General features: G+C 38.5%; 2 protein-coding genes across 2 annotated transcripts; both read left to right on the forward strand.

Annotated features, from left to right (window-relative positions):
- The first annotated feature begins 16,739 nt into the window (after nucleotides 1–16,739).
- LOC117791246 (C-type lectin 37Db-like) lies at nucleotides 16,740–17,476 on the forward strand. The gene is made up of 2 exons (XM_034630948.1): nucleotides 16,740–16,870; nucleotides 16,942–17,476. Exons 1-2 carry the CDS (start codon nucleotides 16,780–16,782, stop codon nucleotides 17,379–17,381), a joined length of 531 nt encoding a protein of 176 aa, XP_034486839.1. The 5' UTR covers nucleotides 16,740–16,779; the 3' UTR covers nucleotides 17,382–17,476.
- Nucleotides 17,477–18,356: 880 nt separating this feature from the next.
- On the forward strand, nucleotides 18,357–19,015 carry LOC117789926 (C-type lectin 37Db-like). The gene is made up of 2 exons (XM_034629133.1): nucleotides 18,357–18,503; nucleotides 18,562–19,015. Exons 1-2 carry the CDS (start codon nucleotides 18,413–18,415, stop codon nucleotides 18,996–18,998), a joined length of 528 nt encoding a protein of 175 aa, XP_034485024.1. The 5' UTR covers nucleotides 18,357–18,412; the 3' UTR covers nucleotides 18,999–19,015.
- The last annotated feature ends 124 nt before the right edge of the window (nucleotides 19,016–19,139 follow it).

Raw genomic sequence — 19,139 nt, forward strand, 5'->3', positions numbered from 1 at the left:
GCCCCTCGAATGGAGGCAGCAAGGATATGCCAAGCCTTTTTTTGCTTGCTGCAACGGCCATTTACATAAATAATTTATTAAAAATTTGCTTTTACATTTGTTTAAAGCTTTTGCTTAAGTACTTTGCAATTAGTCGCACAAATCCTATTTGAAGTACACCCAAACACACACACATGTATATTATGCATGACCTCACATGTGTGTGTGTGTGTGTGTGTGTGTAGGTGTACGTTAATTTCTGTAAATGTAAGTCACTAAATTATTCAACTGCAGACATGCCAGCGCATTTTGCACACGATTCAACAAACGGCGAGATGGGTTAAGGGAGAGAAGGTTTGTGGGGTGAATTAAGGGTTAAATTTGCATACAATTAAATGCTAATTTCAGTTGCAACGCGAGAGTTTAACTAGCTCTATTTCCCTAGTTTCTGTAGCTTCTCATATGTGTTCCCAGTGTGAGAATCTCTGGCAGAATGCCAACTTAAGATATGCCAATTGTAAATTTAAGCAGAACATTGACAGCTTGATATCTATAATAATTATTAAGTCAATCAGCCCAATATTCTTTATAAATGAGAATGAGAATGGGTTAATGGGAATGGCTGAGTGCTTTAGATGGGTTAAAAACTCAATCTCATCTCCACTAACTCTGGGAATAAAGTCCAAAATTTATAAAATGTTATCTGTTGTTTAGTATTTTAAAAAATATTTGGTTAATAAAATTGGTTAATGAAATTTGTTTTTTCGATTTGTGGGCGATAAAGGGGGCGTGGCCGAATTTTGAAATAAACTTGATCTGCTTGCAATATAGAGGAACCTACATACCAAGTTTGGTGTCTCTAGCTCTTATAGTCTCTGAGAAGTAGGTGTTCATACAGACGGACAGACAGACAGACAGACGGACAGACGGACATTGTGTATTTTTTAATGTCTATAGTGTTTTATAAAGTTAAATATTTCATATGGATTTTATATGTTCTTAAAGCTTAACAATTTGCTACTATTGCTTTAACAATTTTAAGGACTCTAATCACTAGTTCACTAAATACAATTTAATGTAATTTATCTCACACTTGCTGCTCACCCACAAACAAATCAGTGAAACGATAAATTAACGAGACGCCTGCCCACTTAAAGTAATACTTACCCTTATCCTTAGCCCGACCCTTTCTCCAGCCCTTATTTTTGCCCTTGGACTTGGAAGGCAAACGGCTAAACGCAAATCCAAGACAATTGCTTTCCAATTCTAAGCAAATCCCATTTTAAGCATTTCGCACCACCGCCATGGGCGACAACAACAACAACAGCAACAACCATAACAACAGAAACAACAACCATATCGAGTGACAGTTGTGATTCAGCTCGAAATGCTCATCGTGCTTTACTTGGTTCCTGGGACAACTCATTGCAGAATCAAAACGCGACACTCACGCAATTAAGTTGTTCTCCGAGCTTGTCTCAGTCTTCTCACTCTCTCTATCTCTCTCACACTCATTCATTTGGTGTGTGTTTGGGTCTTTTGGCTTAAACTACTTTGAATTTTATTTCATGCGACTTATTTGGATTGCTTCTTTATTTTGTTTTGCATTTTTTTTGTTGTCTGTTTTGTGTTTACGTATTTTACGAGAACCTTTTTTTGCGCCTGAATTGCTGCAGATTACGCATACTTCATTTCGAAGTGTGTGTGTGTGTGTGTGTGTGTGTGTGTGTGTGTGCACGCTGGCAACATTTAATCTGCACCATTGACTTTTCTACAGTCCGACCCTCATACGAGTTTTGTCACTCTCAGTTGCAGCCGACCTATTCTTCCTCTCTCTCTCTTTCTCTTTCTATATCTATCTCACTCTCCCGCTTGCTCTGCTTGTATGTAGTAAATTTTATGCGAATATTTAGTTTACTGTTCTTATCAGTGAGGCTTTATCGAAACTTATTGTGTTTGTTTAATTGAATTTGGATTGCCGCGTTGCGACTCCAAAGAAGACAACGACGACTTTGACGCTTGCGACAATTTCGCGACTGAATGCACGCCAAGAGAAGCTGGCAGAGCAGAGATAACCGAAGGAGGAGCAGCAGAATTGTGTAAGAGAGTGAGAGAGAGAGAGAGAGAGCATCTCACATGTCTAATTGGGAATGGCAGATCAACTTGCGACTTAGTTTAGTTCATTTAGTTTGCGATTTGTGGCTGCATTTTACGCTGCTAGTCTAGCAATTAAACTTTAACAAGCTTGCCACTCCCCCTCGCCAACAGCAGATGCTTGCATATGGGCGCCCATATAAATTATGACCAGAGCTTGACATAAACAAGCTCCCAAGAGTCCCTTTGCCAAAGTTATATGACAGATTTGCGCAGCGCATTTGATGAAGCGGATGAGGAAGTGGAGGGCAGGACACGCTAAAGTGTCACCAGGGAGCAGGGCTATGAAACCGCCTGCCACATGTGTCTTGAGTCAAAGCTGCGGGACGGGACGGGAAGGGGTTGCCACAGTTGCCATTGCCATTGTTGTTTTGCAAGCGAATCACATTTTGATGATTGTCAATGTGACTTTAATACCATTTTTCAACTTGACACGCTCGTGGGATGCTCCCGTGGTAGAAGGGAGGTTCAGGGGTTCAGGGTTTGAGCCTGGCACGTGCTTTTCAAGGGCTGTGCGATAAGGAAAAGGGCTGCGACAGGAGACACTGATCGCAATGCTGACATCTGTGGATTAAATTGCAATTTGTGCTCATGTAATATTGAAGCTGAGCTACTGAACTCCCGAGAAATGGAGAGAACACTTCGAGTCATAAATATAACAGTTTTTCACAGCTGCTATTAGTATATTTTTGTGGGGCAATAAAATTGTAAACTGCCTTTGTGCTTAAAATTACACTTGATTTTTTAATGGTCAATTAACTGAGAGAGATTAAACTAATAGAGAATTCTGAAGTAGAGCAAACTCGACTGCATAAGACTCGGTGGCAAACAATTGTTTCCTGCATAACTGTTGAGTTTATACGACTACAGTAGGTATTACATATAGAAAACTTAAGGCTTAAAGTTGCTCTTGTAAAAAGACCCTTTGCATTCCTTCTAAGTACAGTCTTCCCTAAAAGACTGAAATCGATAGCTTGCCACATTTTTTGATAGCATACTTATGAGCACAATTTGAGAGATATTTAGCCCCATTAGCTTGTTGGACAGCTTCAGCACATAGTAATTCATCATTCTTTAGCTAGACTCGTTACCTGTCAAGTGAAATGCATTGCGAATTCAACAAAATTAAACGCGTGCCAGTTTAATTCGCAGTTAATTCTCCGGCAAGCGCAACGAAATGAGGCACAAAGCCAAAGCTAAGGTTCAATGCTGCAACATTAGGTTGCCTTTTTATTTGGTGAGAAAACATTTACGCACTAATTTCTCGACAGCGTGCACTAAAAGGCATTCCAGTCGCATTATCCGACCAGTTGCATGCCAATTGGTTTGCAATTTGGCGTGCTTAGTTGGCGGCAAGGTTGCGAGGGTTGGCAGAGAAGTGTCCGGGTGAGGCGCGGCACGGGGAAAAGGGATGTTGTTAGCCCCGGGTTGATTCAACCACAAATAGCGCACGCGTAGCGTCCAACACGTGGCACAATTACGCGGTTAAATGCATTCAAATTGAGTTGTTTATACTGTGGGCGTATGCGAAAGTTACTGTCGATGTCGACGTCGATGCTAATGCCTCTGCTGGGAGGATGATGCCTCCTGGTGCGTGGAGGCGGCGGTCAACTGGGAGCTGTTCTTGTTGTTGTTGTTGTTGTTGAAGCATGCTTAGATGCGCGCCGTTGGCAAATCAGTTACAGTCGCAACTACTCGCATTGTTGTTGGACCCACAAAGTGCCACGCGACCGGGCATTGTTCGCAAATTTGGTAAAGTGTTGTCCTGTGAACTGCTCACCCCTTCTACTTGTCAGCTACAAACATAAAACTATCAGCATTCAAGTGCATAGCTGTGAGTGTGAGTTTTGAATGTGATCTGAATGTTTATGCTATAGCTATGAGTACCCTTTTTATGTGAAATCCGCTTATGTGTGTCTCATATTTAAGCCGACACTACAAGCAAATCAAAACAAAGCACAGCAACGGCAACGGCAACGGCCATAATTAAAAGCAGCCCAGACAGCGACTACAAACACTTCCACAAACTTTACCCAAGGCGAGCAAACAAACTACTGTAATTATAAGAAAACCCATTTCAAGCAATTAATACGAGAACGCGGGAGAAGGCAAGAGTTGAGGAACAAGGACTTTGTCTTTGAAGACGTTTATAAATGCGAGCACTTTAATACCCTGACTGAGGGTATAGAAAGTTTTTGCAAATTTATGTAACAGACAGTCGAAGGCGTCGCAGACCCAATAAAGTATATAAATATATTCCTGATCAACATTCGAGTCAATTTACTTTGCCATGTCCGTACTTCTGTATGATAAAATGGATCTCAAATGTGGTATGAGCTAGGAGACACGCAATATGAATCGGAAAAACGAAATACCTTGAGTTTTGCCACGAATTTTATAATACGAAGTATGGATCTACCCTGAAACTTTCATCACGATCGGATAATAAGTACGGAAGTTATCGGATAAAAAAAAAATAGATCAGAAATGCGTGAAAGGAAATACGTGATAGGGTATCTAAGGACCTCTCAGTCGAGCACTTTCGACTTAAGCTTTCTCTGAAGCTGACTCTTTTTGCAGTGGGTCAATCAGTGAGTTTATGCTACATTTGGCAAAGACTTCATCAAGGATACCTTTGAATTTTGCCTATTTATTCATTATGACCCCCAAAAAACCAACTCATTACAAGATGGCCAGGTCATGCAATTACGGAATAGCAACAGTCTCATCTATTTCCCTGTCCAGCATTCAAGCTTCTTAGAAATTGCACCTTTCATGTCTCGCTTTCATTTGTTGCGCTAGATTTTTCTCAATCACACACACTCACACTGTGATACCCTGGAGAATAAACTAGTTCAATCCGCATACAAATGCGAGCAGACAGACAATGGAGTCTCCCTCTCCGGTATTCCCCTTTTGTGGCTGTTTACCTAGCCGAGTCGAGTTGAAATAAACTAAGCTAGACACAAAAATAAATAGGCAGTCGAGGACATTTGCAAATGTCTTTGGTTTTTCGTGTCCTGTTCGGATAATGAGCAAATTTGTTATCATATAAAGGAGACAACAACTAAGCTCTGGTTGCCCCAAACTTGGCAGTTTTAAAATGAGCAGCCCAAAACCAACTTAATTATCCCAGCATGAGGTAAACTCTCAAGTTGGAAGACTCTTTGTATTACTTACGAGTACTCGATTGAGTTTTCCAGTCAAATGATTGTAACTTATTGTACTCATTGCTCCTGTGGCTCTAATGTGCTCGTTAAAGTTTACGCTGACAGGAAAAGAGCAAAAGCAGGCAACACCTGCGAAGTATGAAATCCTCACATGTGGTCGTTATGACAATACATCCATCCGCAACCATTTGATTTGGCGAAATTGCCAAATAATTGCCGTTGGCAACCCCGAGAATTATGAGTGAATCGTGAAGTTCGCGTTGTCAGGACTTTGCTGTTATATTCTGGTACGTGTATGTTGGTAATGTGCAAGCCGTTGCTAATTAGTACATGGCTTTTTGGTTATCAATTCTATTGGTTTTGCAGCAGTCGTTAAACGAATGCGAATCTCGTACAATGTGCGGCGTGAAATTGTCAGCTTGTCAGCGTGAAAATGTAACCCTTACTATGGGTAAGGCTATGGGACATTGGGAAAACGGGTATGATTGTAGCCTTAGCCTTTCACTTGAGCGCACGCAATTCAATTTTAAACTAACAACTTAATCCTTTATTCAATTTGAAACCCATTAAAAGGACATTGCTTATCCTTTTAAGTGAATGCAAACAGCTTTTAATGTAAATAAGAAAACGAGATCGATGCTGTCGTTTGCCAATCTCTCATTCACTCTCTCGAGAATCAGCCACAACGGGACGGGAAAAAGAAAATTAAAATGCAGCCGGTTACCGGTTACCGGTCTTCGTTCTTCGGTCTTCGGTCTTGGCCAAACGGCCAATTGACATTTGCAACCGCACTTAAGACCAACAGATGATGCGGCTCCCTGTCGGTGCTTCGAGTATCGATGGATGCTTTGGATACTTCGTTTACTCTCCATGATTCTGTGAGTTATTTGAACCACTCGAAACAAATCGAACTCTGTATGTATGTGTTTGTGTGTGTGTGTTTGTGTGTCGGTGACTGAATACCATTTGAATATTTCATGCTGTTGTGGTGCAAAATTTTAAATCGACTCAAGTCAAGTGTGCGGATGCCGAAATCAATCTCGTTTGTGTATCAACCAAATTAACATAGTCGGGGTTGGCCAAGATGAGGCAACAGTAACAGCATCAGCTGTAAGCCACTTGTCACTTGCCACTTGCCACAGAGTCAGTTGCATTTGTCGATTTTTGACTACTTAGTGCCCTTCCTTCCCCTACACATGCCTTTTCTACTTAGTTGTTAGTAGTTTGGCTTTGTCTTTCTGCTTTTTAATACCTACGAGTTTACTTTTTTAAATGTATTTTATATCAGATTCTGGTAACGCACCACCGAACCATCACACCATCACACCGCTCCGAAGCAGCCACTTCTGCTGACGCTGATGAGGACTAAGTAGAGTTTGGGAAATTCAGCATGTGCACTCACATAGTATAATTTACCCTCAACACGGCGTATCCAAGTACGAGCACAATAAAAAGTACAAACTTAGCTGCAACTTTTTCCTATGAGTTTCCTTTTTATTTTATTTTATTTTCTTCTTTTCTTTCGTAATTTTTATTTTTTTTTTTTTTGGATATGAGCTCAGTGTGGCCTTTTTTTGATTGCCTTTTGTTTTTGCTCTTTGCCTTCGTCTCTGGACTATTCTTAATGTTGTTTTCTGTAATGGGCGAGGAGTTATCTGAGAGGAGGTCAAAATTCAAAGAAATTTCAAGCACGTGTATCAAAAACATTGTAGCATATGCGGTGAATTAGATTTCTCAAGTAAAGTAAATATTGAAAATATGTAACACTTTTTAACTCACAGTTGTTAATTTAACTTGTACGTTTATCAATACATTTATAGATTAGATTCCTTAAGTCAAAGTTGGATTGCGACTGAAAAAGGACTAACGGTCTAAGAAGAACCCTTTCAACTCCCGAATTTGGGATCTGAAAGAAGCGTATTTTATTTTTTAAACGAAATTTTAAATTTCTGAAAAGAAAATTAACATGCGTAACTAAGTTAAGGAAGAAGTAATATTCAATGATCTATTTTGCTATGGTCAGCGATTATATTCCAGCATATATATACAGTCGAGCTTTCCTAACTCGAATTATCCAAAGAAAAGGTTCGACTTATGGAGACTTCGAAATATTAAAAAAATTAAAACATAAAAAATCAGAAATAAGTTCCCAAAATTGATACATTTCAAATTGCTTTTAATCTTACTTTAATATACTTTAAATTTTTAATTTTCTCTTATTATTTAAGCTAAATAGATCTGAAAACAATCAGAAATTAGGGTCCGATAATTATTTTGTTTTATGTTATTTTCTAAAAAAAAGGACTTCTAGTTTGCTAAAGGCCCTGTAGTGATCATCACTTGTAAAGTTACTAGTTTGCAAATAAACAGTCAACGCTTTTAAGGCGTTTTAAATCACAATTTATTGGTAATCTTCCCGAAAAATTCAACTTACAGAAGCACGTGCCAATATTTTTTTCGAGTTATAGAGAAATTCGACTTGTAGAAGTTCGAGTTAGGGAAGAAGAAATGTTTGTAATTTGTTCGTGACCACGATTGCCACTCAATTTTTTTAAAATTAGAGAAAATTCTAGTTATAGACGTTTGAGATAGGGAAGTTCGTCTGTATAAGGATTATCAGTTGGAGTTTGAAATGTATTCCCAGAACAAACTTATAGGAGAATCACGAATAAATCCTCTAGCCCTCGCAAGTGATACATATTAAGAAAAACTGTCAGTTATATTTTTGAACATGTTTGTTGGCACGGCAAACTGGCCATGTCCTTGACAAGCTGCATAAATACTAATATTTGAGAGCACGCGTCATTGTCGTAATACAAACAAATACGAATAATTCGAGTAGTCGGAGAGGCCACTTGAGCTGCCACTTGAATGGGAGGGAGGTTGACAGATTTTGGCATTGAGCAAACAGACTTCAAAGAGTCCAAATGTCAGCGAGTCAACGCTGAGCAAACAAATAAATGTAATTACACTGAAATTACAAAATTCTTAAAAGAGAATTAGTCTCTGTAGCTGCTCTAGCTCCTTTGGCTCTTATAAATGTTACTCAACGGCTAAAGCAAAGACATCCTTTGAGGCTTATGTTCACTTATCCAAGTCACAGCTGGCGCAGAGGACACGGCAGACTGGACACAGGACACTAATAAGTGGTCAGTGAATGGGAAAGTGCTGAGTTTTGGACTCGACATTTTAGGCAGCTACCTTCTTATCTATAAATAGCTATAAACCACTGCACAGGACACTCGTCCCTTTCTTTTCCTTTTTCCACTTGCTCTTTCATTAAAACCCGAATTTCAACACATTTGCGCGCATAATCCCTTAAGGCTCTTTAAACTTTACACACTTTTAGACGAGGTCCCCCCTTCCTGTACATGGAGCACCGAAAAACATGGCTAAATGTGCCATAAAAAGAACCAAAATAATCCTTTTTTTGCTACCAAGCGACAGGAAATGATAAAAAAAAAGAAGAGAGAAAGGTTAAAACATCAAGACTAAAAGGCGCATGCATTATGAAGGGTCTTGAGTTTTAATTGAGTGTGTGTTGCTGCTGAGTGGGTGGCAAAATATATATATATATATATATATACAAAAAAAAAAAAGAAACATTAACAACAATAACAACAAAAGTTGTTGCGAACTGTAATAAAACAATTTGCCATTTGACGCATGGTTGCGGCCTCCAAAAGGATTTGCAACAGTCCAACAGTCCAGCTTGTCCTCCTCATGTGTGTTCGTGCCCAATTAGAGTTGCAGCAGCGGTCACTTGAAGGACATTGCTAAAGCTGAGTGGGAAGAGCAAGGGAAATCGGCAGGCGTGGAGAAACTTTTTGGGATTTCCAGAAACTTTTCATTTCACGCCTCAAGTATGAGTAATTGATTCATTTATGCTGCTAATTGCAAATGAGTCGACCCCACCCTCCCCTACTTCTACCTTGTCTTCTCCACTTCTCTTAGCTCATCCAAGCTATATGCTAATTAGCAGCTTAAGCTCATTTTTAAATTAAGACTGCAAAGTTTCAAGCCAAATGCAAACTAATTTAATTAATGGCAAAACAATTGACAGACTGCACCCTCGAAAAGAAAATCTATGTCAACAAGCAATATTATTTCAAGTTTTTTTATTATTTTAATATTGCAATAGGAAAAAATGATTACTCTGATAAAAATGTTGGTCTAAAAATGCATCGAAACATAAAACTTTTAAATTAAGAAAATACATCTTAGTTTTGAGAACATTTTAAATAAGACCAATATATTATTTTGAAAATAAATGTTCTTAGAATCAAAATCAAAAAATAAAAAATTTTAATAATGATATTTAAATTGATAATTTTTTTTATTTTTAATTTTGCTTTAAATTTGACAAATTTATACTTTCCTAACAATTTAAGATTTTTGTTCTAGTATAAATATTTTTGGATAATAATATGGGCAAATACTTCATTGCTTATACTCATTACTTATAATCATTATTGGAAATAGAAAGTTAAAAAAATCAAAATAATTACGTAGCAACAGATAGTTTGTAAATAAAAAGTTCAATATCAGAAAGGACTGAACTATTAGATCAAAGAAACTAAAAGAAAGTAGAAGTTACTGCCACATGTACTTATATTTTAACTTCATGTATCTTTTTCGAATTCAAGAATATTAAATGTTTAAATTGAATATTTTCTTATAACGAATTTTGTTTTAATTTCAGATTCTCTAATTTCATTTATATACACATTCCATTCGGAAACAGTTAGATAATTAGCTTATAATAAAGGCGTATATCTACACAATAAGTGCTGGTCCGACTGTTATATATCAGCTACAAATAATGGGCATATATAGAAAAGTAAATGTAATATGAAACGCATGGAATGCACGTTAAAGGAAGCCGCCAGGAAGAATGGCATGACATAATTGTGTCGCCATTTGTTACGGCGCATCCTAAACACCAATCCGGGGAAACAGCAAGCGCCGCTGTAATAGGAACCGCAATTTACACACGACACGGCAATTATGAAATTTGTTATGGAACAGTAGGCAGAAGGGGAAGAAGGGAAAACTGTGCTGCGATGCTCACAAGTCAATTAAATAAACAACTTGCAAAGGATTTGGCTAGAGGCATCATCATCACCAGCACCAGCAACAGCTCCCCAAACCATTTCGATTGATTTATCAGCCGACAATTTGGTAAGCAAACAAAGCAAATGCTTATAAACTGATCCATGTCGGCCTGAGGCAACTTGGAGCATAAACTAAAGCTGGAGTCTTGGCTGGCGCTTATATTGTTGACAGCTCGTCGGCTAATTACACGCTACAATAAATTTAATAACTTTGCAAGCGACTCGAGTTTGTGGCATCAACACTTCGTCACGATAAACATTTTAATTAACTTAAGGCAAACGGCAGACGACTTCGGGTTGATATTTGGGGCAATGGCGTGTTGATGCCGAGGCTGCTTGTTAAGTGCTCTAGGCCTTGGCTCTGTGGCATCGTGGCAAGCTTATGACTACTTAATGCCTGCTCATTTCACACCCGATACTCGGTACTCCTTCGATGTCCCCCTAATCGATTTCAGCCTTCAGCGCAAAGTGGCAAACAATGTTTCATAATTTTAGTGCCTCTGCCTGGCGGCATTGCTTCCTGCTTCCTGCTTCCAGCATCCTGTCTGCCTGTCTGCCTGTCTGCTGCAATGCCATCATTTTTTCTGGCAATTTATGAAGCATAAATAAACTGAATTTGAAACTATGCAGCGCCAAAAGACAGCAAAGCGCTAAAAAAAACAACGCTTAAACTCATTAATTTAAACGAGATTTGACGTGAGCTCTGATAAAACCGCAATTTATATTCGCTGCCCCTGTTGAAGAACTGGAAACAAGAGCTGAAAGGAGAACGGAAACAGGAGCTGGTTGAGGGGCAATACAAGCACCATAGACACAACCTGCAATTGCCTCGTTTAGTTGGAAAACAATGGCGGACTTAGTGTGCAATGGTGTAAAAAATATGGCAATATGGCTAACAAAATTGCGGCACTGAAAGAAATACGAGTGGCTTCAGATTGGCTATCATAAATTTGAACAAGAATACAAATATTTTAAAAATAAACTATATATTGCGAGGTCCTAGCTAGAGTCGCCGACCTATTAATAATTGTTAGACACCTAAGTTTTAATTTTACTGCTTTTTAAAATATTCCTGTTCAACAAAAAATAAACTATAATTATTAATTTTTATAAATAGCGATAAAACTTTTTTTCTTATAATTTGAATTCATAATTTCAATAAAAGCTTTATTTAGTTTTGCGCGAATAAAAGTGCTTACATATATGCATTACAAATTATAGAAATTAATGAAAAATAAAAATTATTCTTTAAAATATTTTAATATTCTCAAAGGTATTACTTTCATGATATAAAAGGTCATTTGATAATTGATAATAATAATTTTGATAATTTTAAAAATTATTGAAACCATTCTTGACTATTTAAACTCGAAAATAATCCGTAAACTTTAATTATCTGTAATAATAAAATATTTTTCTCCCATCTCAGTGTATTTATTTTGTCGAGCAACCAAGACAAAAAAATCATGTCGCCTAGCCGGAACAAAAGGCCAAGTTAGCAGCAATATGGGGCAGTCATTTTGGTGTCGCTACAAACTGCGGCGGACTGACTCTATTTGCAAAAGCAATTAATTTTTTTGGGTTAGAGTCCCGCCCAATGGCACATAAATTTCAACATAAACTTGTGGTGTCACTATTCTGAATTTGGTAATTGAGTCTGGCTTTTCCAGCTAGCGCAATTGACCAAGTCGAAAACCAAGTAGCAATTTCACGTGCATTTAAATAGTGGGCGAAAAAGATTGCCACTAGATTTTAGTGTCCAGAACTAAATAAATATTTACGCGCATGTGGCTCAGAATGCAAAATAGACACAACAACAGCAGCAATCGGTCGTTAACAACAACAACTACAACAAAGAGCTCAACATGAACAACTACAAGAAAGAAAAAAATGTCAATTCCCAAAGCAAACAAGACAAATCCAAAGCAATCAGTGCGAGTCGGTTAAAGTGAAAATCAATTTGTCAAATCGAACAATTGAATTGGGCACGAAAGGATTACATACAATCAAGTGATGGTGTGTTGGAGAGAGAATGTATATGAGCTCCTTCGAGTGCCTTTCTATATAAATCAAAATATTTCCCAACTGTGCGTAAACAAATTTGCTTCGAGTGTTGTTCTCCAAAAAGGGTTATGCACTCTCCTCCTCTCTGACTCTATTTGCCATCATCTCTTTCTGTTTCTGGGTCATGTCAACCTACTTTACAATTCGTTGCATTTGCCATTTGATGCGGCAATTAGAATAGTGAAGATTTCAGTGAAAAATTTGAATTCTGCCACATCATTTAATTTGAAATAATTGAACAATTGCTGCAGCCCTTCCGGCCCCAAGCTTCTGCCACTTCTAGGGTGTGGAAATTTTTAAATTATTGCCCTGCATTGCCAGCGGGCTAACACGTCATTTATTGCCCGAAAAACACAGCCCAACCCTCCGAACCGATCTACCCGTCTGTGTAACGCGCGAATTTAAATAATCTTTTGTTGTTGCCCTGCAGCAAAATGATAAATTATTAAATTAGCTGTGGCGGCAGTTTTGCATGTTCTCTTCGGGTTTTGGCTGTCGGCTGTCGGGTATCGGGTGTTGGCTGTCGGGTGGTGGCCAGGACAAAGATCCGGGAGAGAAACACAGTCTGATTTGTGCGTACTCAGCCCATAAACGTTTTTGCTCCTTTGCCCTGCATTTGCCTGCATTTGCAAATGCTTGAACTCGTACTCGTAATGTATTCGAGACATCCTTTGCCTTTGGGTTAGTCAAAATTGAATTGTCTGGGGACAAGTTTGTAATAGAGTAAAAGGCAGGCGCCGTTAAGGACATTGGCAGGCTCATTTTGTTTTAAATTGCCGGGCTGGTTGTTGCTAATTTGCCCTTACATTAGGCAAAGAATACACTTAGCGGAATGCAGGGCAAAATTCAGCAACATTTTGTTTGGGACTACACTCAGAAAAAAACGAACAGAAAACTGAGTAGTGATAATTGTGTATTAGATATAATGATAATAGATTTCAGCAAAAGTTAAAATTATTCTGTTCAAAATATATTTATATAATTTAATTTATATTTTTAATTAGCATTTGAATTAAAGTTTCTTTCAGTGTAGATGGAAGTAAGGGTCTTGTCGCACACTTGTGCCCATTTACAATGCAAGCACGACAATTTACAATGTGTTTTTGTTCATTATAGAACTATTTCAGAGTTGACCTCCATGGTCCGCCCAAAAAACAGCCCAAGGCGAAATCAAACTCACTCAAAACCCGCCGTCGCCTGTCGCCTCAGGAAGTTGTGGAAACAACAAGGGTAAAAACCTAGAGCCAGACCTAGACCCCCGGCTGCGGGGATGCTGTGGCTGCTGTTGCCGCATTTTGAACCTTTTTTTTTTTGTTGTTGTAGCCCGCGGTGGTAGCTAATGAATAGTTGTAGTAGTAGAAACACGGAAGTAACTCGGGTACTCAAAACACATTTGTTGTGAATTACGTTGTTTGTTTGAGTGTCGACTTGATGCACTTTAATTGATGTCAATATGCAGAGATTTTTATGCTGTCCTATAGGAAAGTGGAGGGAGGTTTCAACAGTTTTGTAGATTGCATTTTGGTTGTTTACAAATATTTGCGTTTTTATCTGGTCTCTCCGATAAGGACACATGGCGCAATTATGTTGAAATCTCACTGAGAAATCTGCTCAAGTTTGTTTGTCGTTGTTACCCTTCGGTGTTGTTGGTGGCGAGAAGAGGAGAAGCAAGTGGAGGAGTTTGAGTCAAATATGCAAAGTATTTGCGCATATTAAAAACTAATTTCAAAAGTCAACATGCCAATAAAAACAACAAAGTCTTCTGTCAGACTGTCAGGCAGTCAAGCAGTCTGGGGGTGGCCTGGCAGGTACTCAAGATGCAAGAAAACACACCCCTTTTTTGATGGCTGCCTTCGGCGGCGCCGGCGCCCGCAAATTAAGCAAAAGGCACTCAATCTGAAGACTTGCTTACCCCGCAACAACCGGAGGAACAACCAGCAAGTAAATGAACATAATTTAGAAAATATGTTCCAACGGTTAATATTTAAGCGTATTTAAGGGTTGCTTTTGCGCCCTTCAAGCAGCCAACCAAAATGCGGGTGCCCCCTTTATGGGGGAGGGGTAGACGGAGGGGGAGTGGGTGGGGGTGGCTGCTGCACAAACAAAAGCCAAAAGTTATGCCGAAAATGATATTTTTCATTATTAAACACAATAATGTGGTTATTATTTTTATGATTGCGGTTGCCCAACACACACACCGCCCAATCCTCCAGCCAAGCAGTGTATTCCCGAAGGATAACGCAGAGCATTTCGAGCTGCATTCATTCGGTTAGTTTGTTTATGTTGGGCTTGCGGTCTTTGGGGATTTGGGCACGCTTAATTTTAAGTGCCCGTCGAAATGGCAAAGCAAAAAAACCAAAGCAAAGCGCAGCATGTAATGAAATATTATGGTTTGACCAGCAGCAGGAACAGGACCAAGAGCAGAGGCAGGACTTACCTCTCTCTCTCTCTCTGTGTTTGCCATGCGGACAAGCGAACAAAGGAAAACATTTGCGCCAAATGGCTTTCTGGTAATTAAGAAAAGAGCGCCTGGCTTGGATGGGGAAAGAAAACCTGGCTATTTTAAGAAGTCAATCCCCTCTCTTCCATCTCAGAACCTAGAACAAATCCAAGCACGCTCCTAAAGCAGCCACAGCTCATCTCGCACTTCTCACGCATCGCGCCCAGAGAAAAACTAACGCCTCTAATAAGGCAATTAATCAAGATAATTACCAGCGATTAATCATAAGCAGCATGATGTATGGCAGACCGTTTTGAGACTCAACTGTTGACAGTTTTGGGCGTTTTTAAAGAAACTTTCGAAAAAAAACTACGCGTAAATTATAAATGCGAAGAAATAAATCAATGAGTATCAGAATATGGGCGCAGGATATGCTCAGTGAACTGTGTGAGTTTGCCTGGATGTCGGGAGCTAGGTAAAATCCATCAATCCCTTGAAATGTCAAAGCCACAAAGCGAAACAGCCAACAAAAAGTTGTGTAAATCCTTTGCCATTCGTGTTGCTCGACTTGTTTAAAAATTGAAGAATCTCTTTTTGAAGGTTGCACGACATCCTTTCAATGGGTTGTCATATGCTTAGCATCTCATTGACCCGTGGCAGCCACAACAAGCAAAGTAGGAGAAATGAAAGCAAAAGGGAATGGGTACCACTTCAAATAAGTATAGGGATTGAGATTGTGAGAGGAGCTACTAGGTGTCAGCTAATCAGTTTAAAGGGGATGGGGACCCATGTGTATGTCTCTGTGTTGTTCGTGGGTTGCGGCACTTTTTAATTTGTAATACGAGTCGAAATTGGGTGTAACTTTAGACACGCTGTCAGGGATTTTAGGTGTGGATTACACGAAACTAACTGGCGGGGGATAACGTGATGCTGGCGGTTAAAACAGCGACAGTTCCGAAGAGGCACAAACCGCAGACACACATGTGTGAAAGTGTGACTAAAGCTGAGCATTTGGCAGCGGAAATTCTACAGGAGATTACCCTGCCTCGAAGTGAACAGACAGAAGTATCTTCTTCGATTGAAACATATGAAATTGAAAATACCTAAATTTTAAGAGCCAGCTGTGTTCAAAGTCGTGCGTTTTGACAAATATTCTCGAATAGGTCAAATAGATAATTAAATACAAAGCATTAAAGCAATTCGAACATATCGATTCTGATAAATTTACATATGCAGGCATGAATGTCATCTACTAAATAAGTATTGAAATGTACTAATTTTAAATTGTTTATCGCGAGCTTAAAGTAGTAGAGTATTATAGTACTATAATTACTATATCATATAGCTAACATCAGTCAAAAATGTTGTTTTTTTATATATATCACTGCGGACGGCAGTCCGCTCTAGTGACAAAAGTTTTACTCATTTGTGCAATTGATTATGTCTTTTACTTCCTGACCAAATTTGCTTCAAATCGGACTAATATCACCAACAAGGTATATTGGTCCTATACATATAAATATATATTTTAATTTTAATAGGTTAGGTGGCTTGAGGTCTAGATTTATAATCAAATATTGACACTAAACACTTAACAAAAACATACAAAACCTATATTTTGATATAGTAGGTAGAAAGAAAAAGTAAAACAGCTCTTAGTCAGAGTCAAGTGCAGTTTGTAGAATAGGTCAATAGTTAATTTAAGCAAAATATTTTGTAGGTTTCGGTGTTTAGATATACGAGCTTTTAATTATGTCAGCTGCTGAATTAATAATGACATTGCCTATAAAACGCAGTGTCTAAGATAAAAGTGTCGCCATTCGGTAATTGTCAGTCTGCAGTCGATCAACGTGTCACAATGAAATACTTTCTGTGTTTGGTTTTTGTAGTCTCTTTGTGCTGTGCTCTGGCATATGATATTGACTATGCAACTAAGCCGAGTCTTGACGGTATATAAGAGACATAGCAGTGATTTCGGAATTAACACTTAACTTTGCTTTTTTACCCATCTATAATATAGTCAGCTGCTCAATTTCTAATTCTAAGACGTACTCCAGGATCGGACAAAAGCACTACTTTTTGGGGCATGAGAAAGTCAACTGGTTTGAAGCCGCACACTTGTGTCGTCGTTATGGTGGAGATTTGGCTCAAATCGATTCAGCCGAGGAAATGAACGCGATTTCATCACACCTTCAGCATCAGGGATTCAAAGACAATGATTACTTTTGGATATCAGGAAACGATCTTGTCATTAACCATATGTTCCTCTCCATAAGCAGCGGATTCCCATTGACCTTCACTTCCTGGTCAGCTGGACAGCCAGACTTTCCTGGCGCAGAGCATTGCGTCCATTTGTGGCACAGGGATGGCGCCTTCCGCATGAATAACTGGAGTTGCACCGAGAAGGCATTTTATATTTGCCAGAGAGAGTATAGTTCACGTTGCCAAGTCAATCTTTAAATGGCAATGATAATGCTTAAGCTACTTGACACTTTTGGATAAAAAGGATCGAATAAAGTTAAGCAAATAAATAAAAGCGCATCATTTAAAAAGAATCTGTTTCATTTTGGATCTGCATTTTTAAATGGCTTTTTAATGTCGAATAAAGGGCCTCGGTAGTTGACCCTATCAAGCATAAAGATAACACCTATATTATTATTCCGAAGCAGCTGTTAATAAGAATCACAAAAGCTTACCTACAAAATTAAGATAAACCATCTGCCGGGTTTATTTAAATATACTAAGCAAGTACTTGGTGTATTTTAAGTATATATTTTTATGCAAACATAGTCCTCAAACAATTGCCAATTTAAACACTTATTAGCAAACAAAAATAATAAGGTAAAATATGCATACGATGCGAATAGCTTACAGCACCTAGTTGAATATTAAATACCCTTCCTGGTTGTCTGAAACTATTAAACTTGCTGAAAATAATATTTTTTCATAATAAAATATTTCTTAACGGATCTTGAGCTCTGTTGCGACTTAATGACTTATTAATCTCAATATGTGTATAAAATTACTGAGATAATTGACTTAACTGCTAGACTTGGTAGATACTCTCTTTCCACAGTTCCCCCTCTGAATTAAAAATATTTCAATTACGTAACTGACTTGAACTAGTAACAGTCTAGTTGATTATTACAAAGAAGACTTGATATGCTAATTTTATGACCAATAAACTTGTAAAGCGCACTTCATGATTTGGCTTAAAGACTATCTTTAAACTTTTAAACAATATATAATTTTGTTTAACTATTTAATAACACTGAGCAACCGGATTATACTCTTTAGGTAGAAAGAAGGAATGACTCGAAATATGTGATGCATGTTAACAGAGAACCTGAACAGAATAAATATTATCTTATTATTGGGTAAATATTTAATACCCAAAACTGTAGTATAACTTGAGATTGATTGTCGCCGGTGACTATAAATTGACAGACAGAGATTAAAGTTGTTAGTCGTAAATCGATCTCAGCTGCAGAATGATGTATTCTTGGATCGCAATATTCTCACTCTGCGTGTGCTTTTCACAGCCATTCAACTTAAACTATCCCAATGGAGCAACTACCCAAGGTAATACTATGAACAATTACAAAATGTTTTCAAATAAATGAAATTTATCGTTTGATAGTCACTTGTGATAAAAGCGAAACTCAGTCATATCTGCGGATCGGAGAGAAATACTACTTCTTAGGGAAAAACAAGGTCAACTGGTTCGACTCAGCTCACTTGTGCCGTCAATTTGGCGGAGACTTGGCTCTCATCGAATCAGCCGAGGAAATGGAGGCTATTTCGACGGCCCTGAAGAACGGACACACTGAACATGATTGGTTTTGGATATCAGGAAACGATCTTGTTGAAACCCATAAGTTCGCATCTATTACAAATGGATTACCATTGGCATTTACCTCCTGGTCAGCTGGACAACCAGACTATCCTGGCAAAGAGCAATGCATGCATTTGTGGCTTAGAGACGGCGCCTTCCGGATGAACAATTGGGTTTGCACGGAGAAGGCATATTACTTATGCCAGAGACAGAATTACACCCGCTGCTGGGATGGCTGTTAACTGCCCAAATACTCAAAGATTTTTATATAAAATGCTGAATATGTATACCCATTAATAAAAAGGAGGTACTGTAAACTCAGTGGTTTGCCTTTTTAAAAACTGTGGCATATCTCAGAAAGAGATCCTATTAGATCCTAATAA

This window comes from Drosophila innubila, assembly GCF_004354385.1.
Source record: "Drosophila innubila isolate TH190305 chromosome 3R unlocalized genomic scaffold, UK_Dinn_1.0 2_E_3R, whole genome shotgun sequence".
Taxonomy (NCBI): domain Eukaryota; kingdom Metazoa; phylum Arthropoda; class Insecta; order Diptera; family Drosophilidae; genus Drosophila; species Drosophila innubila.